The sequence below is a fragment of the Capronia epimyces genome (genome assembly GCF_000585565.1).
Source record: "Capronia epimyces CBS 606.96 chromosome Unknown aczIQ-supercont1.7, whole genome shotgun sequence".
Taxonomy (NCBI): domain Eukaryota; kingdom Fungi; phylum Ascomycota; class Eurotiomycetes; order Chaetothyriales; family Herpotrichiellaceae; genus Capronia; species Capronia epimyces.
In genome coordinates, this window is record NW_006912910.1 from 231,374 (window position 1) to 259,346 (window position 27,973).

The 27,973-nt window shown below is 53.7% G+C and overlaps 13 protein-coding genes across 13 annotated transcripts; 7 read left to right on the forward strand and 6 right to left on the reverse strand.

Moving 5' to 3' along the window:
- Positions 1-196: 196 nt before the first annotated feature.
- Positions 197-3,157, forward strand: A1O3_07881 (uncharacterized protein; the record flags this gene model as incomplete). The annotated part of the gene is made up of 1 exon (XM_007737986.1): positions 197-3,157. One exon carries the CDS (start codon positions 197-199, stop codon positions 3,155-3,157), a length of 2,961 nt encoding a protein of 986 aa, XP_007736176.1.
- A 903-nt stretch (positions 3,158-4,060) lies between these two features.
- A1O3_07882 (3-isopropylmalate dehydrogenase) lies at positions 4,061-5,400 on the forward strand (the record flags this gene model as incomplete). Its single annotated transcript, XM_007737987.1, has 2 exons — positions 4,061-4,338; positions 4,461-5,400. 2 exons carry the CDS (start codon positions 4,061-4,063, stop codon positions 5,398-5,400), a joined length of 1,218 nt encoding a protein of 405 aa, XP_007736177.1.
- A 1,005-nt stretch (positions 5,401-6,405) lies between these two features.
- On the reverse strand, positions 6,406-7,280 carry A1O3_07883 (calcineurin subunit B; the record flags this gene model as incomplete). The annotated part of the gene is made up of 5 exons (XM_007737988.1): positions 6,406-6,416; positions 6,476-6,810; positions 6,870-6,943; positions 6,996-7,048; positions 7,148-7,280. 5 exons carry the CDS (start codon positions 7,278-7,280, stop codon positions 6,406-6,408), a joined length of 606 nt encoding a protein of 201 aa, XP_007736178.1.
- Positions 7,281-8,523: 1,243 nt separating this feature from the next.
- A1O3_07884 (uncharacterized protein) lies at positions 8,524-10,444 on the forward strand (the record flags this gene model as incomplete). Its single annotated transcript, XM_007737989.1, has 3 exons — positions 8,524-8,676; positions 8,855-9,649; positions 9,704-10,444. 3 exons carry the CDS (start codon positions 8,524-8,526, stop codon positions 10,442-10,444), a joined length of 1,689 nt encoding a protein of 562 aa, XP_007736179.1.
- Positions 10,445-10,707: 263 nt separating this feature from the next.
- A1O3_07885 (uncharacterized protein) lies at positions 10,708-12,317 on the reverse strand (the record flags this gene model as incomplete). Its single annotated transcript, XM_007737990.1, has 3 exons — positions 10,708-11,448; positions 11,508-12,115; positions 12,167-12,317. The coding sequence occupies 3 exons, from the start codon at positions 12,315-12,317 to the stop codon at positions 10,708-10,710; spliced, it is 1,500 nt and encodes a 499-aa protein (XP_007736180.1).
- Positions 12,318-12,706: 389 nt separating this feature from the next.
- On the forward strand, positions 12,707-13,756 carry A1O3_07886 (glycoprotein endopeptidase kae1; the record flags this gene model as incomplete). Its single annotated transcript, XM_007737991.1, has 1 exon — positions 12,707-13,756. The coding sequence occupies one exon, from the start codon at positions 12,707-12,709 to the stop codon at positions 13,754-13,756; it is 1,050 nt and encodes a 349-aa protein (XP_007736181.1).
- A 173-nt stretch (positions 13,757-13,929) lies between these two features.
- Positions 13,930-15,603, reverse strand: A1O3_07887 (uncharacterized protein; the record flags this gene model as incomplete). The annotated part of the gene is made up of 3 exons (XM_007737992.1): positions 13,930-13,983; positions 14,034-14,613; positions 14,816-15,603. 3 exons carry the CDS (start codon positions 15,601-15,603, stop codon positions 13,930-13,932), a joined length of 1,422 nt encoding a protein of 473 aa, XP_007736182.1.
- Positions 15,604-16,312: 709 nt separating this feature from the next.
- A1O3_07888 (uncharacterized protein) lies at positions 16,313-16,903 on the forward strand (the record flags this gene model as incomplete). The annotated part of the gene is made up of 2 exons (XM_007737993.1): positions 16,313-16,480; positions 16,529-16,903. The coding sequence occupies exon 2, from the start codon at positions 16,598-16,600 to the stop codon at positions 16,901-16,903; it is 306 nt and encodes a 101-aa protein (XP_007736183.1). The 5' UTR covers positions 16,313-16,480; positions 16,529-16,597.
- Positions 16,904-16,917: 14 nt separating this feature from the next.
- Positions 16,918-19,305, reverse strand: A1O3_07889 (aarF domain-containing kinase; the record flags this gene model as incomplete). Its single annotated transcript, XM_007737994.1, has 2 exons — positions 16,918-18,261; positions 18,322-19,305. 2 exons carry the CDS (start codon positions 19,303-19,305, stop codon positions 16,918-16,920), a joined length of 2,328 nt encoding a protein of 775 aa, XP_007736184.1.
- A 319-nt stretch (positions 19,306-19,624) lies between these two features.
- A1O3_07890 (urease accessory protein) lies at positions 19,625-20,530 on the forward strand (the record flags this gene model as incomplete). Its single annotated transcript, XM_007737995.1, has 1 exon — positions 19,625-20,530. The coding sequence occupies one exon, from the start codon at positions 19,625-19,627 to the stop codon at positions 20,528-20,530; it is 906 nt and encodes a 301-aa protein (XP_007736185.1).
- A 260-nt stretch (positions 20,531-20,790) lies between these two features.
- On the reverse strand, positions 20,791-22,920 carry A1O3_07891 (uncharacterized protein; the record flags this gene model as incomplete). The annotated part of the gene is made up of 1 exon (XM_007737996.1): positions 20,791-22,920. One exon carries the CDS (start codon positions 22,918-22,920, stop codon positions 20,791-20,793), a length of 2,130 nt encoding a protein of 709 aa, XP_007736186.1.
- Positions 22,921-23,548: 628 nt separating this feature from the next.
- On the forward strand, positions 23,549-25,799 carry A1O3_07892 (E3 ubiquitin-protein ligase BRE1; the record flags this gene model as incomplete). Its single annotated transcript, XM_007737997.1, has 2 exons — positions 23,549-23,737; positions 23,814-25,799. The coding sequence occupies 2 exons, from the start codon at positions 23,549-23,551 to the stop codon at positions 25,797-25,799; spliced, it is 2,175 nt and encodes a 724-aa protein (XP_007736187.1).
- A 656-nt stretch (positions 25,800-26,455) lies between these two features.
- Positions 26,456-27,679, reverse strand: A1O3_07893 (oxidoreductase; the record flags this gene model as incomplete). Its single annotated transcript, XM_007737998.1, has 1 exon — positions 26,456-27,679. One exon carries the CDS (start codon positions 27,677-27,679, stop codon positions 26,456-26,458), a length of 1,224 nt encoding a protein of 407 aa, XP_007736188.1.
- Positions 27,680-27,973: the final 294 nt, after the last annotated feature.

The following is a 27,973-nucleotide window of genomic DNA, read 5'->3' on the forward strand; positions in this document are numbered from 1 at the left end:
ACACTAATACGTACACCTGCACCGTCTGTTGCACTCACTCGTCCTGCCTGTAATGTGAACCAAGCGCATCCAACTTACCGGCCAACCAAACAGAAAAAGCGAAAGCGAAATCGCCGCAGACCTGGCTAATTCAGTACCAGGAAGACATTGCATCGATCGCACCCCGTCAGTGTCCTCACACCTTCCCTGAGCAGTCATGGTCATGCGCAAAACGTCGCTGCCGTATCACGCCAGTCCCCTACCTCAGCCTTCCCCGAGCGACACACATCACAGGTTGATCCCAGACCTGGCCGAGCTTCCTCCGATTCCTCCTTCTACACAGAGACCCACGAGAGCCGCAGGCTCTTCTAGCTTCCAAGTGGCAGAGAACCCGTGGTCTGATGTGCCAACCCAAGACCAAGAACTGAGGTCAGATAGACCATTGCCTGATATTTTGAAGCCGGGACCACCGCGCCCAACTGAGGACGGCGGAGTCAATCAAGGAACTCAGCCTTTGACTAACATTCCCAATATCCTTCGGGCTGGTCAGTCGCAGGAGGACACACCGAGGTCTTCGTTAGACAGCCAAAGGTCCAAGGATTTCTGGGAGGAGTCCGACGAGGAACAAGATGGGGGCAGGAAAAGTGCAACAAAGCCAGGATCGAGTCTACCCCCAGTTGATACCAAAGAGGAGTCGTGGGTCAACGTAGAGCCTTCTGAAAGGTCTCCTGGCATCAAGCGAAAGCCGGTCGGCGGAGGCTTCTCACCTCAACCACCGGGGTCAAGTTTCGACACCGCCGCCCCTTTTGCCTCAAACAATCCCTTCCGGCGATCACCCCCTCCGGTAGGCGAAGATGGCAGCTGGGACGGTCGAGGATCGGGGCATCACGAAAGGCGACAGAAGAAAGGCAAGGAGCCCGAGAGAGATAACCCGCCCCCTCCGACAGAGCAGTTTCAAACATTGACCTTTGGGACCAACACTGTCTCTAATCTGTCCGCCTACCATGCACAAGAAGGTCTCCAGACCATGGCCGGGGTGTGGGAAACAGAAAACCAAGTGGTGTCACCTCCGATACCACAGGCTCCTCCTCCACCTCCGCCGTCAGGACCTCTCTTGCCCTTCAGTGAACAGCCTCCACTCCCGGTCTCGCCGCCCAAAGATCACATGGAGAATCCCTGGGCTTCGAATCTTCGTCTTGAAGCTCCTACACCATCCCCGCTTGCTTTCTCGCCCTCTCAGAAGCAAGTCTCGAACTACAATGAGGAGCTGTTAGACCGTCAAAAACAACAAACTGGAGTGGTGTCGTTGAGAGACGAATTGGACACCTTACCAAACGCCGTTCAGCCCCGAGTGGAATCCCATGACGAGCCGTCTTTGCTAGACAGCGATGATGATGCTGGGCCTCCACTCCCTGCTAGACCGGCGCATCAGACTGATTCGGACGACTTCGATCCCCCAGTAGGGCCTCCTCCGCCAAAGCCACCAAGGCCGTCACTACGCACAACCGCCCCTTCGGATGATGAAGTGGCTAGGATGGCTGCGCAGCGAAATGAGACATATCAGATCAAACACTTCAACTGGTTTGACCACCACTCTCACAGACTACGAAGGTCCGCAATGCTGACCCAGAACAAGAATGGGCCTTGTCCTCTGCTTGCTTTGGTCAATGCTTTGATATTAGGTGCAAAGGATGCGTCTCAGGCGGCATTAGACGCTGCACTTCGTTCTCGGGAGCAAGTCACGTTGGGACTCATCATCGAAACCCTGATGGATGAGCTTTTGTCCCGAGGTGTCGAAGCAGCGGGGCAAACTCTTCCGGATGTCGACCAGCTAAATGAATTTCTGATGCGTCTGCGCACCGGCATGAACGCCAATCCTAGGTTCGTCCCGGTGTCAACAGAGCCGCCTAATCTAATGGATCTTGATGATGTTGGGCTACAAGCTCCTGAGCATCAGAGACCCCTCCAAAACAATGGCACTTTCGAGGCAACCACAGACATGAAACTATACGCCGCCTTTTCGGTCCCTTTGGTTCATGGCTGGCTTCCCGAGCCAGGATCAGATGCTGAGAAGGCATTCGCTCGGTCTGCCCCGACTTATGAAGATGCCCAAGCTCTATTATTTGGCGAAGAAGAGTTAGAATACAAACTCAGCAACCAGGGCTTATCGAGGCAAGAACAGAACATGTGGGAAGACATCAATTCCATGAAGACCTTTCTAAAGACGTACCCCACGCAACTCAGTCCGACAGGATTGGAAGCTGTACGGGACTCAATCTCACCAGGTTCCTTTGCCATCATGTTCCGAAACGATCACTTCAGCACGATATACAAGCACCCGGAAAACGCCCAGCTCTTCACGTTGATCACTGATGCGGGATACGTGGACCGAGACGAGATCATTTGGGAAAGTTTGGTGGATCTCAGCGGTAAACACAACGAATTCTTTTCCGGCGACTTTATGCCTGTCAGCCATCACAACGTCGGTGATGAAAGGTCAACCCATCCTACAGCTCGTCGGTCGTCCCAGCTGTTGTCTGCCCCCGACGCTGGTGCCGCGGCTCCACTATCCCCCCAAGAGCGACAAGAACAGCATGACGCCGATTTCGCCATGGCCCTGCAACTCCAGGAGGAAGAGGAGCAGAGGCAGCGAGCCGAGAGAAATCGACGTCAAAGTAGCGCAAATGCTACTAGCCTTAACCAACGGAGGTCGCCCGTGGCCATTCCAGCGCCGGTACGGTCACAGGCAGAAGCTCGGCCTGCCATACCACTTCGAACATCACACACCACCAATCGAGGAGTGAACCGACCCGCCGACGCTCTCGAGGAAGATACACCACCTACGTACGAAGAAGCAGCCAAAGGCCGGCCATATATACCTCCGGTTGGGAGCCCGCTACATCCCTCGGCAGAACCCAGTCCCATGAGTTCAAACACACAACTTACCGGCACGATCAGTCATGCATCAGCACCGGCAACTGACCCTCATCCGCCCGGCCCTAATGCTGCCGTTGGTAGAAGGCAGCCGGCACGGCGATTGAGTGCGTACAGCGAAACAACACAGTATTATAGTCCTCAGAGAATACACAGCTTGACTCCGGCGCAAGGCGTCAGTGGAGGAGGACCTTCGAGGCCTGGGAATATGCAGAGGCAGGATAGGGATTGCATAGTGATGTGAGGCTAGGCAGCCGAGATGATGGACAAAGATCTAATGTCGATGGTATGGACGCAACGAGACTCAGAATAACGAGACTTATTACGAACAAACCTATCTATCGCCCCGCATTTTGGGATGTTCCTACCGAGCTTCCATCTCGGGCTTTATCGACTCGAGGTCCCTCTCGCCGGTGCGGAGAAGCGAGACGGCGCCTCCGCGATCGGAGCCACAGGCACCTGACAGGGGTTCAAATGCCTCGGACTGTACCGCCACCGCCTGTTCCGCCTTGTTTGGGACAGTCTTGGGAGTCCTCCATCTGGACTCTGGACTTGTCGTTCTTGGTCTCCAACCGGGAGACAACGCGGCAAAGCGGGCTCAAGGAGGAGAGGGGACTGTATCTAGAGGCAGTAATTGGTAAACGTTCTGTGTCGGCCCAGCTCGGCGCACGATATGATATGTACGCCGGCCGTTCACGTTTTGAGCGGGGGAGAAAAGCGACTGGGGACGGGGTGGGCTGGATCCAATATTAATATTTAATACCCGGACACATATATCCATTTGGAGGCCAGCACATTTTCCGGCCGAGGGATCGTTATTGTATTGCTCTCTCTTGTCTTAGTAAATCTTTTCCCGTCTTTCTTTGCTGCCAGCTCGTCTCTCCGCCTCTGTGCCCGAGTCCCAGGCTTTCAAAGAGTCAGGCCGGTGTGTGATTACGAGACTGGAGACCACGCGGAAGCTGACAAGCTCGGGCAAGAAAGAGGCAAGAAGAGGGCTGCTCGATTGACGCTGCTTTTCTTTCGACGACAGGTCTCGAGTCTGGTCTGAGTCTGGTTTGAGTCTGGGTCTGACCGGACAGGAGTGCATCAGGCACCAGGAGCTCTCACTCACCGAGTCGTGCGCTTCTTCAGCCCAACTCAAGGAAAGATGGCGGCATCGACGGCATCGACGGCGTCGCCGCAGACGTTCCGCATCCTCGTCCTCCCCGGCGATCACGTCGGTCCGGAAGTCATGGCCGAAGCCCTGCGCGTCCTGGACGTGGTGCAGGCTTCGTCGTCGGGGAAAATCAAGTTCGAATACAACCACCAGATTGCCGGCGGGTGCAGCATCGACAAGCACGGCACGCCCATCACGGACGAGGTGTTGCGTATCGCCAAGGAGGAGAGCGATGCTGTCTTGTTCGGCAGCGTGGGTGGGCCGGAATGGTGAGTGTGCCATTCAATCCCTCCCCTCTACATGTCCATTTCCATTTCCTTTCTAGACAAGAAGCACTCCTCCTTCCTGGCTATTGTGGCTATTGCTAAACACAGACCCTCGCTGTTTGCAGGGGCACCACCTATCCCAACCCGGAATCCGGCCTGCTGCGTCTCCGACAGCACCTCGACGCCTTCGCCAACATCCGGCCCTGCACCTTCTACTCGCGCTCCCTGATCCCGCTGTCGCCGTTGAAGCCGGCCATCGCGGACGGGACCAACTTCATCCTGCTCCGGGAGAACTGCGGCGGCGCCTACTTTGGGGCCAAGGTCGAGGAGGCGGATTTCGCCAGCGACTCGTGGGCGTACCGACGCGACGAGATCGAGCGGTGCGCCCGAGTCGCCGCGGCGCTGGCTACCACCATGGGCAAGGACGGCCTCGGCACGGGCCAGTGCCCTGACGGTCCCGCGACGGTGTGGTCGAGCGACAAGGCCAACGTGCTTGCGTCGGGCCGGCTGTGGCGCCGCGTGACGAGCGAGGTGTTCGCCAACGAGTTCCCCAACATCGAGCTCAAGCACCAGCTCGCCGACAGCCTGAGCATGTTGATGGTCAAGAACCCGCGCATGTTCAACGGCGTCATCCACACCGACAACACCTTTGGCGACATGCTCTCCGACCAGGCCGGCGGCGTCGTCGGCACCCTCGGCGTCCTGCCCAGCGCCAGTCTCTGCGGCATCCCCGATGGCCACAGTCGGTGCAACGGCATCTACGAGCCCGTCCATGGCTCGGCGCCCGACATCGCCGGCAAGGGCCTGGTCAACCCGACCGCTCAAATCCTCTCCGCCGCCCTGATGCTACGCTATTCCTTCAATCTGGCGCCCGAGGCCGCCGCGATCGAGGCCGCCGTCCAGAAGGTGCTGGATGGCAAGGACATTGGGGGCTTGGAGATCCGCAGCGGCGATCTCGGTGGCCGTGCAACTACTAGCCAAATCGGCGATGCCGTGTGTCAAGTGCTCGAACAGATTCTCAAGGAAAAGAGCAACAGCAGTGGGGTGTCAAACGGGCGTGTATAAGTGTTGGACCTCGAGGTATTGAATACCACGGGTACTGAGTAGTGAAGTCAGAGATAGTAGTAGAGGCCACTAGTGACAGGGGCCCTCGCGTATTTCCACGCGCTCTAGGGCTTCTTTGTTTTGTAGTCTCTTCAACCAGTATCAACACCTTACCTCTCTTCAACCAATATCAACACTTTGCTTCTGAGTTCCTTCAATAAGCGGACGAAGCCGGGAGGGGGATGAGGAGGAGCCCTAAGCCCTACCGACGGGTCTGAGAGTGGTGTCGGCCTGATGCTCGCATGCGCATGCACATGAATGAATGAGATCTGTTCCAAACATCAAGTTAGTTAAGTACCCTCGTCCCGACCCCTTGACCAAGAGTCGGTGGTCTTGATCCCGTTCCAGCAGCGTAATCAGGCAAGTATTAGCTGGAAGCTGGCCGCTGGCCGCTGCGAGGCCGGCATGGAGTCGAGCTGCAACGAGGCAGGGCAACTGAGTTAGCTAGCTGGGTCGTCGGTAGTTAACAAAAATTCGGTTGGTACCAGCACGTTGGTCTAGGGCCCAAGGCTTTCTGGCAGTCAGCGATGGCATGAAGAGTTCCACATGCCTTCGTTTCCCTTTTTGCCGAATCCGATGTGGGCTTGACATTCTCGGGCATCTCGTCCATGTCCATGACTGCCACTCCGTTGATTCATTGGACAGGGCTTCAATGGAAAAGAGAAAGATATAAGGTAGGATATCAAACGAGAGCATTGGCAGTCAAATCCAAAGCAAATCAGAATTCGGATAGACACCGACAACTCCGAGACTGCCGTTACCGGAGAGTAGTAGGTAGGAGGAGGAGGTGAAGCTCGATCGTCAGCATCGAGTCAAATTCTGTCATTGACCAAAGTGGCCATGAGTCGCTAAGATCATTATGCATCACATAAGTCATGTTGAAATTCGCCAGCAGCTCCAACTATGTCTCGAGCCAACCCCACAACCACAACCACAACCACAACCACAACCACTACGGAATCGAGCTCAGAATTGATCTGGCCCAATGTGTCAGTACACGTTGGTCGAGTTCGAGGTCGGAAACGCGCAGGCTCACCTAAAGTCATGCTCATGCTGACATCCGTGTTCTCGACCATTTGTTTGAACTCTTCGAAACTGATCATCCCATCACCATCTTTGTCGGCTTCCATGATAGTCTTGTCCACAATCTGCTGCAGTTGTTGATCTTTCAAGTTACTCCCGACCATCATCTTGAGCACGATGAACAGCTCTCCGTTGGAGATGTAATTGTCACGATCGATATCGTAGACTTTGAAGGCGAACTTGAGCTTTTCCTCTTTGTTGCCTTTCGACGAGAATGCTGACAGGCCTAGGACGAATTCTTGAAAGTCAACGTCGCCTCCACCGTCTTCATCGAAGATAGCGATCATTCTGCCGGGGAAGTGTTAGAGCAAACGTGTGCAATCCGTTATCCGTGTGGAGGAGGATACCTCGTGGCTAAAGGGTTGGAGGATACTTGTGGTAATGACAAGAACTCTTCCCTTTCAATGGTGCCGCTGTTGTCCTGTCCCAACTCATCAGTGTTGTGAAAGCACGGCCGTGGGTTCAGGGAGTACCTTGTCCAGTTTCATGAATCTTTTCCGCAGTCTGTCCACTTCGTCTCGGTCGACTATGATGTTGCGGTTAGCACACCTTCACTTGGCCCCCAAGCGCAGGGCTTGGTCGAATGCGGCTGCGCAAGCCTGGAGACAGGAACTGTCAAACGCACAATTGGAGAATGAGACGATGTTGTCGAGAATCTGGGAGCCGCTGACTGTTTGCCTTCTTCGAGCGTCGTAGAGTGCGGCATTGTTGGGTTCTGCAACGGTACCGGCTTGGGCGCCGTACGCAGGCGTAGCCATGATGGAAGTCGAGGACGTCAGGGCCCGTCTAAGAGGCGCGAACAGGAGGGAGCTGGGTCGACGTGTATTGGACAGACCGAAGTGAGCAGTTCGAAATTGATGGCAGGGTAGGCAATCAGGAAACCAAGTTAATGTATGGAGTACAGATACAGAGAACGGAGTATGTATGGTAGTGGTAGGGCTGACAGCGAGCGACCAAGTCGACTTTCAAACATGGAACGGAGGCTGACAGGATACAAGCCCGCAGCAACCCACCAGCCACAACTGCCCCGCCACAGCGTGATCTTATTATTATCGTCACTCGTCAATCTACACCGTACGCCACAACTGACTAATTCAGGAACAGCTGTTAGGTGGCTGTACGCACCTAGTACGGGAGTACTATTCAGGCCATGCCAAGAAGAAAGCCCTACACGTCCAGTTGAACAGCATAGAGAGGAAGAGCAAGAGCAAAAGCAAAAGCCAAAGCCAGGTGATGCAAGGGCCAGACATGTCCACGTACCCGTACTCGACGATACGCAGACTTTGCTGCCCCTCTTTCGATTGACCGTGGTGACAGCGTGGTGACCGAGGTGCGACAATGACGGCGTACGAGAGTGGCTGAAGGCTGGCCGTTGCGCAAGTTGGCCCTGTGCTGAGCTGTACTCGGTCCTCGATCGTGCAGTCACACGCAGAGGCATCAAGTGCTATTTGGCCCTCCTGCTAGGAGCTCCCAACCCAACCCAATCCAACCCAACCCAGCGCCCGCACCACGCCTAGGGATGACTAGTTTCTAGGCTGCCTCCCGTGTGGCCCCTTACCTAGATCCATCTCTTTAGGGAGGCAGACTCACCCAGCGATCGTCTCTGCAACCTTGCCCAGTAGTAGCTTTGGCGGCACCTACGCGGCAATAATAATAATCAATCTGTCACTGTCACCCACTTACTGATTGCTCTGACTGCATGGACTGCGCTGCGCCATCTCCCTCCCCCACGCACCCGACCTGCAAACCTGCACTCTTCACTCCCTCGCACACCCTCAACCACCACAACCTCCAGCAAGTGCAAAATTCTTCAACCATCAAAACATCCGCCCCGCGCCACGTTTCTATCATTCTGAGACGATAGTTCATCTCAGGGCATCAAGCGCTACATTTTAATGCTAGTTTGGTGAATTATTGGCCACCTCTACTCTCTACGGTTGGGTGTGGTGGTGCTTCGGCGACTTTGGCCCTCCTTCATGAGGTTGTCGCCAAAAAGCGTCCATGTCGCGCGCGGCAGGCAGGCATACCCGCCCCAAGAAACTCAACGCCAAACAAAATGTCCCGATTTTTCGTGAGGATCAGGTCGATTCTCTCGTCGATTATGATCTTCAACGTGCTGCAATAGATACTGGTGTCGAAAAGGCTGAAGAATCGGTATGTTGTTGACCTGCAGCCCTTTTTTGCTTGCCTTCGCCCCGAGTTCATTTCTGCTTCATCTCTTTCTTGTCGCTCTGTCCTCTTCACTGTTGCTTAGTCACCACCACGCCTTGGCAAAACATCTCCGGACTTTCTATCCGGCGCTGCTCCCATACTGACTGATCTTGCCTTCCAGGAATACCATCTGCAACAAGCCATCAAGGCAGCTGAAGCGTCAAAGGCAGATGCCAAAATCAAAGATGCCTACATTCCGACTCCACCTACCATTGCAAGTGATATCCAGTATGGCGTTCTCTACCCCAAGGGGTTTCAACAACCAGCCACATATATCCGCTTTTCTGCCACAGTCGAAGACTGTTCAGGAGTGGCATATTGCATGGATGAAGAGGACGAACTTGCCTTGAAACTCATCAACGGAAGGTTACCTGCTGGGCAGGTACCATGCACGGAAGACCAGTTCGAAGAAGTCATGAACTTTTTCGAGGAGACCGCTCAGGCGAAACAACCATTTGCCGCCGTCGATAGTCCTCCCGTCTTACCATTAGAAGAGCTGCAGGAACAGTTCGATGATGACACGCCTGCATATGTTCGCATCTTCTCCAAGTACATATATGACCATTGGAAGAGCCAGCGCACGGCCACCGGTAACCGGCCACTGGCTCCTCGCCTCAAGTTCGAGACTGGTCAAGAATCCGATGACTCGGATCCGTATGTCTGCTTTAGAAGAAGAGAGCTGCGACAGATCCGCAAGACGAGGAATCGAGATGCCCAGAGTGCCGAAAAGTTGCGAAAATTGCGCATTGAGCTGGAGACTGCTCGGGGTATGCTGTTGATGGTGAAAAGGAGAGAGATGCTTCGTAAAGAATGTCTCGAGGGAGACCGCCAGCTCTTTGAGCAGCGGATAGCCTTCAGAGATACCAAGAGAAAATTGGGCATGAAAGGCGATGAGGATCTTCTCATCAATCAAAAGGTAATCCTCGCTGCTCCGATCAAAAACGTGCCCCAAACTTACCTGGCCTCGCAGAAGCAGAGATTGCCACCCGGCATGACCCTCAATCAAGCCGCTCTCGCCCAACAGCTCAGGATGCCCATGGCACCTGGTCCGGGTCCTGAACTCCGAACCTTGGAGGATGTCACCGCTGCTAGAGAACGTGAAATCCAGAAGGAAATCCAAACCAACGTCGAGAAACACATCAGATGGAATGAAGGGTTCGTCGACAAGACGACGGCACCACTTACCCCTGAGGTCGAAGACGACTATCCGTCACCAGATGGCCTCTTCAGAGAGGCCATGGCTGCGACCGAATACCTTCCCACACCACCGGCTAGTATCTCGGATGATGAGTCGCAGCAACGACCCGAAGGAGCAGAGGTGGCAATGAAGGGCGTGTCTCGACCTCCCACTCCTTTCCGTTATGCCAGTCCTGCTGATGAAGATACTGTTGCACAAATGCCAGCTTTCCGACGGAGGATAGGTAGAGGTGGTCGTGTCATGATCGATCGAAAACTTCCTCGGGTGAAGCGAGATTTTCCAGAAGATGATAGATTCAAGTTCGATTCGGACGACGACGACGAGATGCAGGACGTCGATTTGCAGTTCGATAACTTGACTTATGCTCGAATGTCTCAGCGAGCATACCTTCTGGGTAACACCCGGCCGACCGATGCTCAGGCAATGTCGGCCAGAAGAGCCCAACTCGAGACGGGTGGTCCCAGTCAATCACCCGCCACAGTCAACCCACAAATAACACCCGTACCTTCTTGAATGTTTTTAATCCTTGGACCTTTTTCGCAACCGTCACCGAGAGCACAATTCAAAAACTCTCTTCTCATGGCTCGGATGGAGTTCGAGCCTGTTAGGTTGGCACTATCGCCCTCGGGCGTGTAGGTGTCGGACCACCACTTTGGATGGAGCTCATGGATTGCCAGACCACAAGAAGTGGTTGCTGTCGGTGCAGACTCATTGTACATATTATCGAGGCCAGCGCCTCCGCTATTCTTTCGAATGGCATTCCAACTCCAAAGCCATCACCGATGCTTCTCTTTTTTTGCTGCTTGTTTTGATTGGAAGCCTGTTGTGGCATCGTATTTCCGTTTGGACGATCCAGAGGCCATTTCTTCGGACTTCTGCTTGATGTGGAATTGGCATAGGGTAATCCACTGTCGTAAGATCTCTTTCTCACCCATTCTTACCTGGACTGCCATCAAGTATCGCCGGTGATGGCAACTGAGAGGCACAACAGTGCTGGGGGAATCTGACTGTAATGCTTCGCAAATAGCTTGGTCCGCTTCGTAACTGGTGCTGTATTCGGTCAACCTTTTGGTGAGCACCGCCTGTAGGAGTGCGGCTTCTTCGATTGTGATCGCGTCCTTGGGCTTCTTGATGGCTCTGGCGTCATTATCGTGCGTACAAAGCGCTCGCAAAAGCATATGTAACTGGCCGGGAAGGACATCATCCAAGCGTTGAGCATTTGGCTCAGGCCGATGAACGACATAGCCATCGTCGACTAGGCCAAGCTCATCAAGCTGCTCCTCCCTCTTCAACCATGCTTTATTCTCCTGGTTGTGTTTCTTCCCTGCCACATCGACGAGAAGGTCATGCGAGATCTCGACGACATCGTACTGAGAGTAGTTATCGGTGATGTAGCCATACATTCGGAGAAGGTCGGAGCGTGGGAGGGGACCGTAATCATTGAAGATCTGCTCCCCAGTGGATATCGGCCTTGTGGCCCTCATGATGAGATAGTCGGACTCTTGGAAAAGACGAGCCTATTGAGAGCGTAGTCAGCTTTATAGCTATTGCCATGAGTATGTGTGTGCCAACGAACGTTGTTTCTATCGGCATCGGCATTCAGCATATCAGCAAATGGCACCATGCCCTTGAAGGGTTCATCTTCATCGTCCTCCTCAAAGTTGTCGCCGGAGGAGTTGTCGTCGTCGTTGTCGTCGTTGTCGTCGTTGTTGGTTCTCGTGTCATCTCTATCGATGTCAAAAGCATATGCCATGATCAAGCTACCAGCCATATGGGCAAGCTTGATGAGTTCCACAGTCCGTTCAACTGGAGTGGCTCCGGGAACAGGAAACTGATCAGGGTGTGCCAGCATGACGGGAATGATGGTCTCTCGCCATGACTCTTCAGCTTGCTGTCGTCCAATCTTCTGAACCACTGCACTGGCTTGCAGCTCAGCAAGCTCAGCACTGTTCCAAAACATGAGTGTGTCAAAAGTGGTAGGCAGGACCTTGAAATATGCGTGCCATGGAGAATCGTCCTTTTTGAGGTACTCATAGATAATGGTGACAATGAGGGGTGGCCATGTTCCGGTTTCCTCCAAGGGCTGGATGGCTGTGGGTGGGACGTTTGATGTCGTGGTGGTGAGCACCAGTGATCGAGGCACAGCGAAGAGCTCTTCGTCTTCCGCAATCTCTGCTGTCGCAACTGGGCAGTGCTAGTTAGCAGACAGCTCTCAGCGAGGCACGATGAGCATACCCGCCCCTCTCCCGGCGTTTTCATTTCTCAGATCCTGCAACTGCACCTTTGAACTCCAGCGAGTCCCATCAGCCTCGGTAAACCATTTGATGAACTGCGCACTGGTCTGGTCAAAGTCCGAATGGCCTGCGTGCTGGAAGGATTCTGCCATGGCAGACAGAGGCTTCTAGAGAATAAAAACCAACAAGCAGAGGAATTTGCTCGAAATCACCAGGGTCAAGGTTTGGTGGAGGGTGGACGGCAACAACTCGTTGAAGTTGTGGTGGGAGGGACTCGAAGGACACCGCTTGCGCGCCAAGCGATCGGCTTTTTGAGAACAAGCGCCGCAGTCTCTGTCTCCGCACTGGCAACCGATGACTAACTCACCCTGCGTCATTCTGAGTGGCTTGCCTCTGTGCCTCTGTGCTTCCCCTCTACGGAGCATCCATACTTGTGACAATTAGCGTTTTTTCCGTGTGCACAAAGCACGATCTGCCGTTTGGACAGGCTTATTAGACTTAACATTGCCCAACGGCCTTAATATCCTGTCGCTTGCCCGGAATGATTGCAATCGGCCTCGAAGGCTCTGCCAACAAGCTAGGGGTGGGCGTGATCCTACAGCCCGCCAAAGGAGGCCCAGCCCAAATCCTGTCCAATATCAGACACACCTATGTCTCCCCTCCTGGGGAAGGATTTCTTCCCAAAGACACAGCAAAGCATCATCGCGCTTATGTGTCAACCCTAGTCAAGCGAGCACTGGCTGAAGCAGGTGTAAGACTTGAAGATATTGACTGTATCTGCTACACCAAAGGCCCTGGCATGGGTGCCCCATTACAAAGTGTCGCTGTTGCAGCAAGGACGCTGAGCCTTCTGTGGAACAAACCCCTCGTCGGAGTCAACCACTGTGTCGGTCACATTGAGATGGGGCGAGAGATTACGGGAGCAACCAATCCTGTCGTCTTATATGTATCGGGAGGCAACACGCAGGTGATTGCTTACAGTAGCCAACGGTATCGAATATTCGGGGAGGCCCTGGATATTGCGGTCGGGAACTGCCTTGATAGATTCGCACGGACACTGAATATCTCGAATGACCCTGCTCCAGGCTACAATATCGAGCAGCTGGCGAAGAGGGGAAAAGTGCTGCTGGACCTTCCATACGCAGTAAAGGGTATGGATTGCTCGTTCAGTGGCATCCTTGCCCGTGTCGATGAGCTTGCTGCCCAAATGAGAGCGGGCACTCTCAAAGATCCGGTCACAGGGGATGCAGTCACACCGGAGGACCTTTGCTTCTCTCTGCAAGAGACCGTCTACGCCATGCTCGTCGAGATTACCGAGAGAGCCATGGCCCACGTGGGCTCGAGTCAGGTCCTCATTGTCGGCGGCGTGGGTTGTAATGAAAGACTTCAAGAGATGATGGGGATCATGGCGAAAGACAGGGGTGGAAGCGTCTATGCCACCGATGAAAGATTCTGCATTGACAATGGCATCATGATTGCTCACGCCGGTCTGCTTGCTTATCGGACGGGCTTCGCAACTGCTCTGGAGGAGAGCACTTGCACGCAAAGATTCCGAACAGACGATGTCCATATCGCATGGCGAGAAGATTGAATTGACCTAGAACATCTCTGCCTTGCGAGGCCACTTCCCGAGCACCACAATCATGCAACCAAGACGCTGGTCTTGGTTCTCGTTCAATCATCCAGTCATGAAATCGTTGATACCCGAAATGCAATTTTCGCCAATAGTTGCACCACCTGTTACAGCAGCCGTACAAACCACAGTCATTGACCTGTCTGGAACTGAGGCACTCGCTTGAACGAAATTGTGGTCACGTACTATGACAAAGTGGTTAGCGACTGGAAAGCAACCCTTCAGGAAATCTCACCTTCTTCTTATATCGAGTAGTGACACTAGTCGCCAGCACCCCGTTCTTGACACTACTGGTCATGAGATGATTCAAGACGGTGTGATTCGGCAGTGTGAGGACGCTGTTATCGTCCTTTACTGGAAGAACACCGTTGAGAATGGACCTGCTGAGGAAGAGGGGCAGAGCTGGTGGTGCTGGAGCTTCTTGGATGACTCGCACTGCATTGTGATACCGGACGTCGTCTTCGGAGAGGTCGACGTCTACAAAGGCCTGTGGTACAAGTTGACGGAAATCGCCAGCTGGGATCTCCTCGGCTTGAGGCTCTACCATCCCGGGCTCAGGAGTCTGTTGTCCGGATCGGCCATCGTCATGCTCGACAGCCGTCAGAGCTGCCGATTTGTTGCCTGGCTGACCGCTTTCTCTCCTCGTCTTGGTGAGGTCCTCGGTGGCGATCTCGATGTAATTTACCAGGAAATTGTTGAAATCGACCGCCGTAGGCAGGTCTGGGCTTGTGACCATCTCGTCATCTACCACGAATTTGAGATGATGTGTTCCTGACGGAAGGTTGATTGTGGTAAACATGCCGGGGCCAGTTTTTCTGCCACCATGTTAGCTAATGACAGCAACATCTGCATGCGAAGGATGCATGATTGTGAACATGGGAAAAAAGCGACTATCTGTGGAGGCTAGGTCGATAGGTCTAAGGTGATATTGTCGTTCGTGATATTGTCGTTCGGTCAAGATCACAACGGGAACATATCGAGTCTCAAACAACAAAGAACAATGATATCGGAACGTACCTTGGATGAAGCCGGTACTTCTTTTCCCAATTTGCAAACGTTCCCGTGACGTAGACTTTGGTTCCGCCATGATTCCATTCGATTACAGTGGGCACGGTTTGAGCAGTAGCAGCATCAACCGCAAAAGGTTGCAATTCCTCCCCTACTTCTTCTTCGGATTGCGTTGTCGTGCTCAGCATGGAGCTTTTCCTCGTAGTCTGGGGGTCGATGGGGGAAAGAGGCTCATCTGTCTCGAAGATTGGAACGTCCGCGTTTCCTCTGTCGACTGGCAGCAGGGGAGGCGATTCAGGAATTGGTACGTCTGCGATGGGGAGAGGGAGACGGGGAGGACGAAGTTGGGCGACCGAAGTATATCGTCGATCTTGATAGGTATTGTTGGGTTCTTCGACCGGCTCGTCGGCTGAGTCCTGCTTACTCCTCGACATGGGAACGTCCACGGGGCCTGATGCCTGCGGCACGGGCAGGGGCGGCTGATGTCTTGGTCGTTGTTCCAACTCATGTCTCTTCTCACGCGAGGCTCTCGAAGTAGACCTCTCCACTTTGGGGGCTCTAGCATGTTGGTCGGTCGAGGAGGCGTGTAGATATTGCTGTAAGTCGGGTCTTTCTAGATGTTGGGAAGTTGTTTGCGCAACTGCGGTATCCTTTGTCGCTTCGGGGTCAATAGGCGTTGCCCGGCCTTGGGATAGAGCTTGGATCGAGACCCTGCGGGAAATCTTCCGGTCTCTTTCAGCCTGAGGAGTACCAGTCCTCGAACTCGAGCCTTTCTCTGAGGACTGTTGTTGGCCCATTTTGAATGGCGCAAGTGACTCCTAATCGAGGCTTGAGTGGTGTGCGGAACGTGGTAGACAGAAACCCCGACCCAAGGCGGGCCACGTTAGGGAGATAGGAAGTAAGAGGAGAAGTTCGTGGGCTCCAGTTGACTTAGCATTCGGCGTCTCGAGTCCAAGAAAGTGGGAGGTGAAACTGGGGAAGAGAGAGTGATCAAAGACCGTACTTGGGCAATTATGGATTCCTCTAAGCTCCAAGTTGTGACGTATCAAGTAAGGACTGTCACGGCTATTATGATCTAAGGTAATAATTACTATCAGGATTACCTAGAATTGGGGCCTCCTAACTTATAAGCCGAGCTGAGCGAGACTTTAGTTAAACTTCAGTTGATCTAGGGGCACCTGCAGCTTGCTCATGGAGCCTCTTTCACCTACAGAGTGTTTTATTGGGGGTACCGGAGTGCGTGGTGCGGGGAGCGTCTTTGGGTTCAAGGGCCGGGTTCTGGGACCCAATAAAGATCGAGAGCCAAAGAACGTCTGAGTGAAGCCCACCGGCAACAACATTTCATCCAACATGATCCTCACTACCACCATCTGCTGATCGTGCTGTCGGTTACACAGTATCTAGGTAGCTTCAAATCACCCGACCTGACTCTCCGTCAGCGTTTCCTCGTCCATTATATCCAGTTCCCGTCATGATTCAATGACTGGGATGACGGATAACACGAATTGGATCTCGGTCACCACCACTGTGCTTTACTATGCAATATATCCTGTTTACCTCGTGCTGAGGGCCCTATGGTACATCTTGGTATTACTAGCGACTCCGTTTCTGTCCATTGGACGCGTCATAGGGAGCATCTCACTCATTCCATGGCGCATTTTTGCGCGTTTCGAGGTCAGTATCTCCCTCTCAAGTCTTGGGATCCAACTCATTCATTCACAGGCAGTTTGGTATTTTCTCGGTTGCGCAATCTTGCTCGGAACCGTTCTCGGATTGCTTTTGCATTTCACCATGCTAGCCTTCGTCGTGATTTTCGACCTTGATCGCAGACCATCCCCGGAACCGATCCCACCCAAGGGACATGATGCAATATCTTACAGGAAGGCGAGAGAAGCGAAGAGGCAAAGACTGGAAGAACTACAAAGACGAGCTGTGCAGGCCAGGTTGATTGCGTCACAGCCGCTGATTCAAGAAGTTGTGAGGGACGTCAGAAGGATGCCTCTCTTCGGCCCCTCTGGTGGTCCAGTCAGCCCAAATCTTCTGCGCGAGACGATCCTTGAGCACAGTGAAGAAGACGATAGTGAGTCTGTATTTTAGGAATTGTGTCGCAGTCAACGTATTCCTGCCTTGACTAGAGCTTGCTGGAAGAGGTCTTTGCATCTGACGTGACTCCCCAATCTCGCACATAACAGAAAGGCTCCGCTCAGTTTACGATGCAAACTGTATGTCTCCTCCGGAGGCGGGGCCAATCTCTCTTTCAGCATGACAGGAATGAGGCCACGGACGCGGTCGGTAATGGTCTGGTTCTCAAAATCATAAAGGTCAGGAGCAGAGTCCGTGAAAGGTTCGGCTAGTGTCGTGACCGAGTCAATGTGAGCGTTCAGCATGAGCTTGGATTCGTATCCAGTAAGGTAGCCCAATTGTATCGACAGGTCACTGCAAGCATTTCGGTCTCCTCTTGAAGCTGCGTCCAGGACCTTAGCATAGAGCTCGATGAAGGTTGCCGGGTATTCTCTGGATGCTCCAAAGTCCAGCAGTTCCAGCTTGTTGGTTTGGGCATTGTAGAGGAAGTTGGTCCAGTTCGGGTCTGTCTGCATGTACCTGAACTCGATGATCTCTCGCAGACACAAGCGAAGAATTTGCGTCCCGATCCAGTCTTTCTGCTCCTGCGTAAAATTGCGGACTTTGGTCACTGCGACTCCTTCCATGCGCTCCATCGTGAGCACCTGCTTACCGGAGGCCTCATCGATGATTTCTGGGACAGTAAAGACCTTCTGGTCGTCTGCTAGCAGCTGTCGGAACCTTTTTGCAGCTCCGGCCTCTCGGGCGTAGTCGCATTCCCATGCTAACTCAGTACGGGCGTTGGCAATTGTCTTGTCCAAGTAAAGGCCCTTCGGTAACAGGCGAGACGCAGTCAGAAGCAAGGAAAGATTGTTAAGATCTGACGAGATTGAATCTGCCACGCCAGGATACTGGACCTTGACAGCCACCCGGCGTCCGCCCTTCAAGACGGCGCCATGCACTTGCCCAATGGAGGCAGCAGCCAGTGGACGCTCGTCGAACTGCTCAAACAACGCACGCCAATTGGGTCCCAGATCAGTGGCAATCACTGCATCTCTTTGTGAAGCGGGCATGTAGTCTGCGCTATCTTGGACGCGCTGAAGTACCTCATGAATGGGCTTAGGCAGCAGCTTTGCATCTTGGAAGCTCATCAATTGGCCTAGCTTCAAGGCAGCACCTCGCATTTTGGACAATTTGGCCACCAGGCGTTCCATATTTGCCGGGCTCAGCATTAGAGACCCGTCCGAGCCGCTGGACCGACTGACACTTTCACTGACGGCCCCCAAAGCCATTGACGCTGCTAGTCCACCATACTCGAAGAGACGGCCAAACCTCGTTGAGGGAACCTTCGACTCACGCATCTGATAAGGCTGGACAATTTGTGCTTGCGACGTCTAGGACATCTGTCAGCCGATCAGTCAGGGTCATGCATCTGGGCGTCAAACCGAGCCTACTTTGATCTTCTCTGCACCCTTGGCCATGTCAGCGGCCAATTGCCGAATGCTGTCCATATCGTCATTAGATGGCACTTGTCGATTGACTCTCATTGAATGAAATCGCCTCTTCGCTCCGGGAGCGGTCTTATTCGCCAACAATTTGGCATGTCTTGGATTGCGGAAAAGCTGGGACAACTGCACCTCTGTAGGCTCCGACCCAACTTCCTTCGAGCCAGAGTAGTATACATCGGCGTTGATGCCTGGGGGAATGTGGGAGTCCCCTGCTTGAACATCATTTTCGATTCGGGGGACACGAACACGAGGTAAGGCTGATAGAACTGGCTTCACACTATCTGGCGGCTGGTAAAAAACATCTTGTTCCTGCTCAACTGCGAACTCGGGTCCATTGTCCTTGGCTTCGGGAGGTTCGGCAGCTTTGCTTGGTATCGGATCTTCAGACAGGCGTTGTGCTTTTCTCGCTGCTTCCGGAGACAGGGAGCTCGCCAAGGAAGGGCTGGGTATAGTAGACTGGCCAGATGACTTCACTCGCAAGGCACGATCTCCCTGGGGTGCGACCGGATGCTGCGCTGTTTCCCCGGCGGGCCTTGTACTGAAACTCATGGCATCTCCTGTCTCTTCCCCGATGGGGCTATCATCTGAGGGTATTGTTCCATCTGGCAGAGGCAACCTTGTTGCCTGTGCTTGTTTAACATTGAGGTCTGCTGTAGGTGGCGGTTGCGCGGGGGAATTCTGCTCGGAGCGGGTGTAGAAATGATCTTGGTGAATACCTTCCTTCGCAGGCTTGGAAGGGGGCTGCGACGAGGCGAAGCGGGAGACTGCGGTGGATAATATAGGGAGCCCTTGTCTCCTCAAAGCCTTAACGGGGGACGAAGTCTGGCCATAGAGTTTGATTTGGGAGAGTCTGATGTCGAAGTGCTTCGAGGCCACTCTTCGGGAAGCGTTGAAGAGGGCGAGGACGTCGAGAATCCTTTTGCCTGACATGGTTGAGAGTGTGTCACCTCTCCATGCCCGTTGATACAACTGCAAGATACGAGCCCCGAAGACCATGAATTGTAGGGGCCAACTGGAAGAAAGGACCGACTTGTAGTGCACATGAAGCATGCGGATGGATGTTTTTTGGGTCAGAATCGGAGCTAACTATCTATAGCCAACAACCCTTCTCCGCACAACTGGCTTAAAGCCTCAGGTCTACGGACATACAACTACAGCTGCTTCCTCCTGACCCCTGAAGGAGCCCTGGAGCCTGAGTGTTGATGCAGCCCCGTGCAATGTGATGGAATCGCTATAGGTCAGATTGGCGATGGACGCAAGTGATGCGGACGCCCTTCGCGAACGAGTCCTGGAGCTTGAGACTCAGTTGCAAACCAGCAAGGCTTTGCTTCGACGCATCGAGGGATCAAAGCCCGAATCTCAGGCCACTGGGGGCAGACCATTTGCCGTCCAAATATCTCTTCCACTGAGCAGCGCAACTCACAATCTGATGCTCTTGTCAGACTCGGCATTGCCGCTGGGATCGTTCGCATATTCTAGCGGGCTGGAGTCTTTCCTCGCCCACCACAAGCCCATCCCATCCGGGCACTCGAGTCTTTCTCTGTTCCACAAGTTTCTGGCGTTATCCATTCAATCTGTGGCGTACACCAACGTCCCATACGCTCTCGCTGCCTTCCGGGACCCCTTGGACCTCATGGACCTGGACAATGATCTGGATGCCTCAACACCATGCAATGTGGCGCGAAGAGCCAGCATCGCGCAGGGACGGGCCCTACTAGGTGTTTGGGAAAAGGCGTTTGCAGCCCCGGCCAGAACACAACGCGGAGAAGACTCTGAAGCTGCTGCTGCGATCGAGGTTTTCGCCCGGGACCTGAAATTGGGGGTACTGTCTTCGGAGCCCTTCCCGGTGAATGGACATCTCGCACCATTATGGGGCGTGGTTTGTCTCGCCCTTGGATTGAATCTAGAGGAATCGGGTTATTTGTTCCTGCTCAACCACGCAAAAGCTGTGCTGAGCGCAGCGGTCAGGGCGTCAGTCATGGGGCCATACATGGCACAAACCATCCTCGCGGGTCACGGGCTACAGGATTTAATTCGCCATAGTCTAGAAAAGGTCTGGTTCCTACAACCTGAAGACGCCGGACAAGTTGTGCCGCCCATGGATTTGTGGGTGGGAAGGCACGAGATGTTGTACAGCCGCATCTTCAACTCATGAATACCCGAGGCAGACCAGCTCGAGGCCAGAGACGAGAACGTTCATGAGCAGCTGAAGTCAGATCGCTTTAGAAGTCCGCCCGCTGCGTCGCACTACCAGAGAAACGAGCATTGAGGGGCTCGTCGGAAATAGCAAGGACACTTTCGGGGCATTGGATGCGGCGCCTCTCACTGTTCTAGACACATTGATTAGAGCAACAGATCCTGCTGAGCATACTCGAGCTTTCTAATGGGGTATCTTGTAAGCATGTTCAGGCAGCCCTATTCATAGATCTCGTCAATAGGCCCGAGCCTCTCTTCAACACCCTCCATGGGTATTCTTCCTTTCTTCGCTTGTCTCCCCCGCCCAACAGGCTCCTTCCTGCGTGGCTGGGTTGACTTCCTCGCAGGCGCCGCTGCTGTTGTGACACTGCCCCGGGCTAAGGCTGTGATGTGCTCTGGGCGACCCGTAACCCCTGGATGGGCAAGGGATCCCGTATTCGCGCCTGTACTGTCGCCCACAATATCTTCGGGTAGATCAACATCCCTTTCTGTGGAGGGTAGGGCAATATCAGCCCCATCAAGAACGTATCCCTCGTTCGTACGTCTTCGTTCGTCATCCTCCCGCAATCTTTTCTCTTCAGCGTCCAGCTCTGCTTGAAGAGCAACTGGATCCTCGAGGTGCTGGTTCGTCATTCTCGAGTATTCGTCTATACTCACCGGCTCCTTTGCCGCTACAGAACGTTTGACCCGAGCCGGGTGCGCTCGCTCTTCAGCGAGGAACTTGAGTTTGATTTGTTTTCGATCCAGCGATGGGAAAAGGTTCGCGATCATGCTGAAATCTGTCCCGAACATGCGTAAGCCCCTGTAAAATAGTTCCGTTTGCTGAATGTCCCAGCGAGTACCACGCCGTTGACCCGCGTGTTTTCCCAGAGTTCCTTGGTGAACATATTTGTAGATGCGGTCATCTTCAAGTGCGACATCTGCGTCTTCAATAACGGCCTGGTGCACACCCGCCCCGAAAACTACTTCTCGAGACTCGGCTGCTACAACGATCTGTCCATTAACAATGATTTGCTGGGGAACATGTGCCTGGGTCTCCTCAACAGAAAGGTCCTGATTCAAGGTCAAAGCTTGTCTCCCATGTTTTCTCTGCGCGGCAGCCTCTCTTCGTCGTTCAATCTCTTCTTTTCTTCGTTGTTTGATGTCTTCCCAGTTCTGCTGCATTTTCTTTTCCGTTTCGGACTTCTTCCCTAGCTTGCTGTCGCTCACGAGAGCCCCCATGGAGATTTCGTCAGGGTCAATCTGGTAATCTTCGGCATTTTCCGGCGTAGAGAGCCGTGACAGGGAACGGTTGCTTCCGCCGCCGCTTCCAGCGGCAGTGCCGACAGCGTTTTCAATCACTTGACGCGCAAGGTCTTGGATTGCTTTTGCCCGTTGCTTCTTTTTCCGAGATTTGTTGGGTCTAGGCGCTTCGGACACATCTGCTTCGCTCACCTCTTGATCTGGAGACTCTGTTTCCACAGTCGACGACGCTGCGGGACGTGCGGACCGAGGTTTGAGAGACCGTATTCTGTTCTCAATCGAGTTTGCAAGTTCCGAAACTGCCGCGGCCTGACTGGTCGCATCTTGCAACAACACGTCGGACGTCCTTGATTCGCTTCGTCGGTGTCGCGGACTACTTCTGAATATAAGATGTGTGTCATCAGTCGGTGTCGGGGTGGCTCTGGGTTGCACCTCGCCGGTATCCTGACTTGGGTGTGTGGTCTTTTGCCTTTTGCTCGATCGTTCAGGCCGCGGTTCTGATGCCCCAGCCGCGCCTTCCACCCATTGTGTGGTAGCCTCCGGTTGTGCTGGTGTAGATTCATTCGTAAGACGGCCTTTTGGTGCGGGAGAAGTACTAGAAGTTGCGATTGTAGGAATGGTACCAGCTCGGTCAGGACTTGTATTCATATGAGTGACTGTAACATCGTAATTTGCGCTACTAGGAGCAATGACTTCAATAGGCTCCGGCGCAACTGTAATTGAGACTATGTCTGGAGCAGTTGTGTCTGTCGGCACGTCTGGAGAAGCTCTAGCAGCGGTCTCGAGGGGAGCTGGGGCTGGCAGAGATATCTCGAAAGGCTCTGAGCGTGGGGGGGTTTCAGTTGACTCAAGAATCGAGTGCTCCTGGACTACTCCTTGACCTTCGCTACTCCCTTCAACATGGTCAACAGAAGGGGTTATGGTCTGGCTTTCAGTCACAGTCTGGTCCTCGGCCGCAGTCGGGCTCTCCGTCACATTATGACTTTCTGTTGTCGATGACGGGGGAGCCGCAGGTCGCACCGGATGCCTCTGCACATTTCGCCTCGGCGCGGTTTTGGGGGTGATCTTCTGCCCTGGCTTACGGACGACGGAGCTGAAGCTGGACATGGCGAGAATGAAGTAGACGGAACACCGCACCCACCGGTAGAGTCAGCGCGCAAGAGGCGCACTTGGATTCAGAACTCCAGTCCCAGCAGTAGTTCTGAGATGGAAGTGATCATCGATCGTTGTTGTTCCTCGATAAAATGTTCCCGCGCGGTCGACGCGAGTTTGGAGGGCGCAGGCGGCAAACATGCCAAGAGAATAGAAGTCTGCATCGATCTCTCCCGTCTCGGGTTGAACTTGAGGCTCAGGTGCCTAGAATCAATGCGCGGATTTGAGTACTACGGAGTTCGATAGTATTAAGGAAATCTCCAGCTCTACCAGATGAATATCTCTACCTGGTAATTAGAGATAATGACAATCTGGGAGATAGGAAGCCGCCTTGTTAACCGTCATCTTAGTAGTAGTAGTACGCCTCTAATGCCAAGACTTAGATCGCGCTAAGATCCCAAATTGCATTAGCAGCGGCCGGCTTCAAACCAGGACTTTCACCTTCTCGCCTCTTACTTCGACTCCCATTCAGTTCAGTTGACGACGACACCATTTACACGACTCCGTCTACTTAGTCCGCCGACTCGGCCCCTTCGAGGTTGTTTCCGCCGTGAGGCCAAGCCTTTGTCACGTAATAGGACTGATGACGGCCGTCGAATCCCTCCCCCCTTCTCTCTCTCACCCGAGTCTAGTTAAGATGGAAGAACGCAAAAGACCCAGCCCCTATGACCAGGTCGAATCTGCACCTCCGCTCAAGAAGCAGGCCACTTCGGCTAATGGCGCGTCCAAACCCCACAAGGATGATGACATGCCGTGGAAGGATGACCTTGAGGTAAGGTAACCCTAAAGCTTTGGGATTGATCCGCGCCCATCTCCCCCGATAGCGCTAACACACCTGTTCCGAGCAGAGATTCCAAAAGGACGCGATTTATCGGCAGATGCAGGAATACCGGAGGGAGAAAAACACCCTCGAGTCACAACTAAAAGAGATGCGGAAAAAGGCGCGATATCACGATGATCACCTGCGCATCATTGATGCTTGGTTCCAACAAGTAATTGACGAGGTAAAAGTTATGGCCAAAGGAGATGATGACATAGATATGGACGCTTCGTCCCTGCCTTCGTCGCTACTCTTCGCAGACCACGACCAGTTTGAAGAGCACTTACACAACCGATCCAATGAAATTAAGGCTGTGATATCAACACTGTTCGGGCCCAGCAAGTCGCTTTCGGCCGATGTAACAGAGTTGCAGGCGAGGATAGCTCGACTGCTCGCCGCGGAGAAAAACCACGTGGTTGAATTATCAAGATTACAAGCCGATAAGGAGGATCTGGAATATCGGCTCGAAAACGCGTCTTTACGATACATGATGGCTGAGAAGAAGATTGACAGAGCTAAAAGCGTGACGGTCGCCAAACTTGAAAAGCAGGCTTTGTTGGGTGCAACTAAACCTGCGACGGAAGAAGGAGGTCCTGTCAAGCGAGACGAAACTGCTGTCAACGGCGCAACCGACCATTCGGAGGAGCTTGCCGACCTGGAAAAGGAACTGAACAAGACCGTAGCGACAGCCGAGAAACAGAAGGAACAGCTCGAAAGATTGGAAGAAGAAAATGCCAAGTTAAATGAACAGTTGACGGAGCTGTTGACCAAGTCGATCATCCTCACAGACGACGATTATGCAAAAACGGAACTTTTCAAGCAACTAAAATCCCAGCATGAGGATGTCATCAAGCGCATCAACAATCTTGAAGCCACCAACACTGAATTGAGAGAAGAAGCACAAAAACTGAGATCGGAAAGGACCACATTCCAGCTCCAGCTTGAAAACGAGGCGCGGGTTGCCATATCTGAGAGAGAGTCCTTGCTGGCTGCGTCGGATGCCAATCTGGCCAGGATTCGACATAATCGAGATGAGCTGCTGGCCGACCAGGCGGTTAAAAAGGCAACCCTAGAGCAAGATCAAGAAGCCGTGAAGAAGATCACAGAGTTGGCCTCGGCACAAGAAGATCGGATCAAGGCTCTAGAATCTGAGAAGGAGCGATTAAGTATCCAGACGAGCGAGATGGCCGTGGATAACTCGGAACTAGATGCCGTGAGTCTTGAAGATCTGCGGACCAAGTACACCGAACTCGAAAAGAAGTATAATTTGTTGAACGGCGAACTGGCGTCCATGTCCACGGCGTACCAAAAGACCACTCGGATCGCAGCTCAGAAGGTGTCGGAATTTGCTGCGCTGGAGGAGAAGGTAATGCGGCTTTCGGCGGAGAAGGCTAAAGCCGATCAGAAATTCTTTGCTGCAATGAAGAGCAAGGATACTCGAGATGGCGAAATCCGGACCCTGCGATTGCAGAACGCAAAGTCTGCCGAGGCCGTTTCTCAATTGAAAGAGGCTGAACACGCAACTCGAGCGTTGCTAGCGACGATGGAGAAGCAATTATCTGAAATGAAGGATGCGTTGACGCACAAGACAAATGAGCACCGGACTGTCCAGCAACAGAATGTCAAACAGGGGCTGGAAGTTTCGAGACTGAATGGCCAAGTGACAGAGTTGAAGAATCAGTTGACGGCCAAAGACTCCAAATTGGCCACGACATCCAGTCTCTGCCGGGCCGCCGAGGTGGAGGTGGAAGAGCTGAAGTCGATGCTCAAGGATACCAGGAGAAGTCTCGAGTCCTGGAAGAGCAAGAGCGGCCAGTCCGAGCAATACGAGATGCTTCGGCAATTCGCGTACTGCAACATCTGCAAACGCGCCTTGAAAAACACCGTCATCAAGACGTGTGGGCACACCTTCTGCAACGAGTGTGTGGAGGAACGATTGACGTCGAGATCGAGAAAATGCCCGAATTGCGGCAAGTCGTTTGGCAGCAACGACCACATGCGGATCACTCTTTAAGACTGCCGAACGAGCTCTTACGAGCCAAATCTATAGTCTTCCATCAAGCCACTGTGCACGGTTTGCATTCGGACTCATTCGACTGTCGAGGCTTTTGAGCATTTTTGTTTGTACGAATATCATTTGCCGACAAAGAGTGCCGACCGTTGCGACCAGAGGTGTCAGTCATGTGCTTAGTTGAGCTTCAGGAACTGATTGTTGGACACTGTGGCTGACATAGATCGTAAGCTCACGCTCGTGGCGCGGGATGAGGAAGAAGAGGATTTCCTCGTTCCTCATTGGATCTGCGGACAATGACGCGTCGCCGACCAGGAGATGGTCTCAAGGTCGCCGATTTGCTGCAACGTCTCCTATAACCCAGAGCGCCGCCCCAGGCCGAAACCGAAGGGGCCCAAGCATATCTTTCTATCGACAGCACGCATGGCCGGACTGTGGCGGCGGCGGCGGCGGTTGTGGTGGTGGTGGTGGTGGTGGTTGTCAAGACTTATAGGCCGCATCATCAGTGATGACATGGTAAACCTTCAAGGGACATAGATAGATAGCCTTGTCCTCATCAGGCGAAACCATGGCACGCATGGACTGACAAGGGGCTCGCGAATCGAGAAGCAGAGCTGAAATTTTTCCGTCCTCAAAGTCTCACATTCCTTGTTCCCCTTTCAGTCGTCCACGTCCACGTCCACGTCCATGCGATGTTCATTCTTGATAGAGTGATCATCGGCATCTGCTGCAGACTCACGAGGAACTCCTTGGTCGCCCTCGGGCGGTGCATTCTCCTCTTCGTCCTCGTCCTCGTCATCATCGTCATCATCTCTGCCGCCTTCTGCATCGGCGTCTTCCTCTCCCCCGTCCCCTTCGCCGTCTTCGGGAGGGGTCTCCTCGTGGCCCTCCAAGGGGGGGAAACTGAGATGTTTCCAATCCTCAATCTCCTCAATGATGCTCTTTAGTCGGTCCCTGATGCTATCGACGGCGAAACTGCCCAAAAGCAACCTCAAGGGCGGGTAGCTACAGTGGCCCAACTGCCAGATAAGCTCGGCCGCCTTGACGACGCTGGTGGGCTGGTTGTCGCCGATCCAGTGCAGCGCACGTTGGGCGTGGGCCGCAGGGGCGTCTTTACCCATGTACGGCTCCGAGGCCTTGGCCACCTTGAAGTGGCCGAACATGGGCAGCCGTTGCCCGTTGTCCATGACATGGACGTCGTCGCGGCGCAGATGGCCTGGCTCGACCAGCGTCACGCGGATGCTGAACTGGTCCACTTCATAGAGCATGCTTTCGATGAGTCCCTCGACCGCGTACTTGGTAGCACAATAAGGTCCCAAGCCCGGCACTCCCAATGCGCCGGACGTGCTGCTGAATATCAGGTATCGGCCAGCCCGACGCTTGCGGAAATACGGCAACGAGAGTTGGATGAGGTTGAGCGTGCCCATAAAGTTGGTTTCGAATTGATTGCGGATCTCGTGCTCGTCTTGGTCCTCACACGCCCCTATGACTCCGTACCCGGCACAATTGGCGATGATGTCGACGCGGCCGAACTGCTTCATCGTCTTCTCAATCACGGTGGCAACCGTTTCTCGGAGGCGCACGTCGCACAGGAGACCAAGATACCGGTCCGGATCGTCGTGCCAGTTTTCCATCGAAGACGGCGTGTCTTCGAACAGTTGCCCGACTGCGCTGACAATGTCGCCGTGAGAGAGGGCTGCCTTCGTCACGGACCGGCCCATGTGGCCTGTCGCGCCGAAGATCAGCCAAACCTTCTGGCTCGGCGGGTTTGAGGCGGATGGAGGATCGGTGGTGTTGGGAAGAGAGAGTTTCGCAAGGCCGACATTGGCAGCATTTGGAGACCAACTCGGGCCGTTGAAAGCTGCAGGGTTTGACTCGTCCATTCTTTGGCGGTGGGTTTGGTTCCTGCGGCAAGTATTCGTATACGATAGTGTAGTATCGCAGCAGCCTTTGTCGGTTCCTCCAGCCGCAACACAAGCAACTTGAACAACCTCCGCACCCGTATTTTACAAACGGAACAGCTGGTCCAGGAGACGCCAGTCCATGGATCGACACCCTGAGTCCGCTCGTTTGATCACACTCTGGCCGGCTTAATCGTCGCCGCTATGATCATCTTGGGAAAACTGGATAAACCAGAGCTCGGTGGAACTGGAGCGACTGTTGTCGAGGAGCCTTGT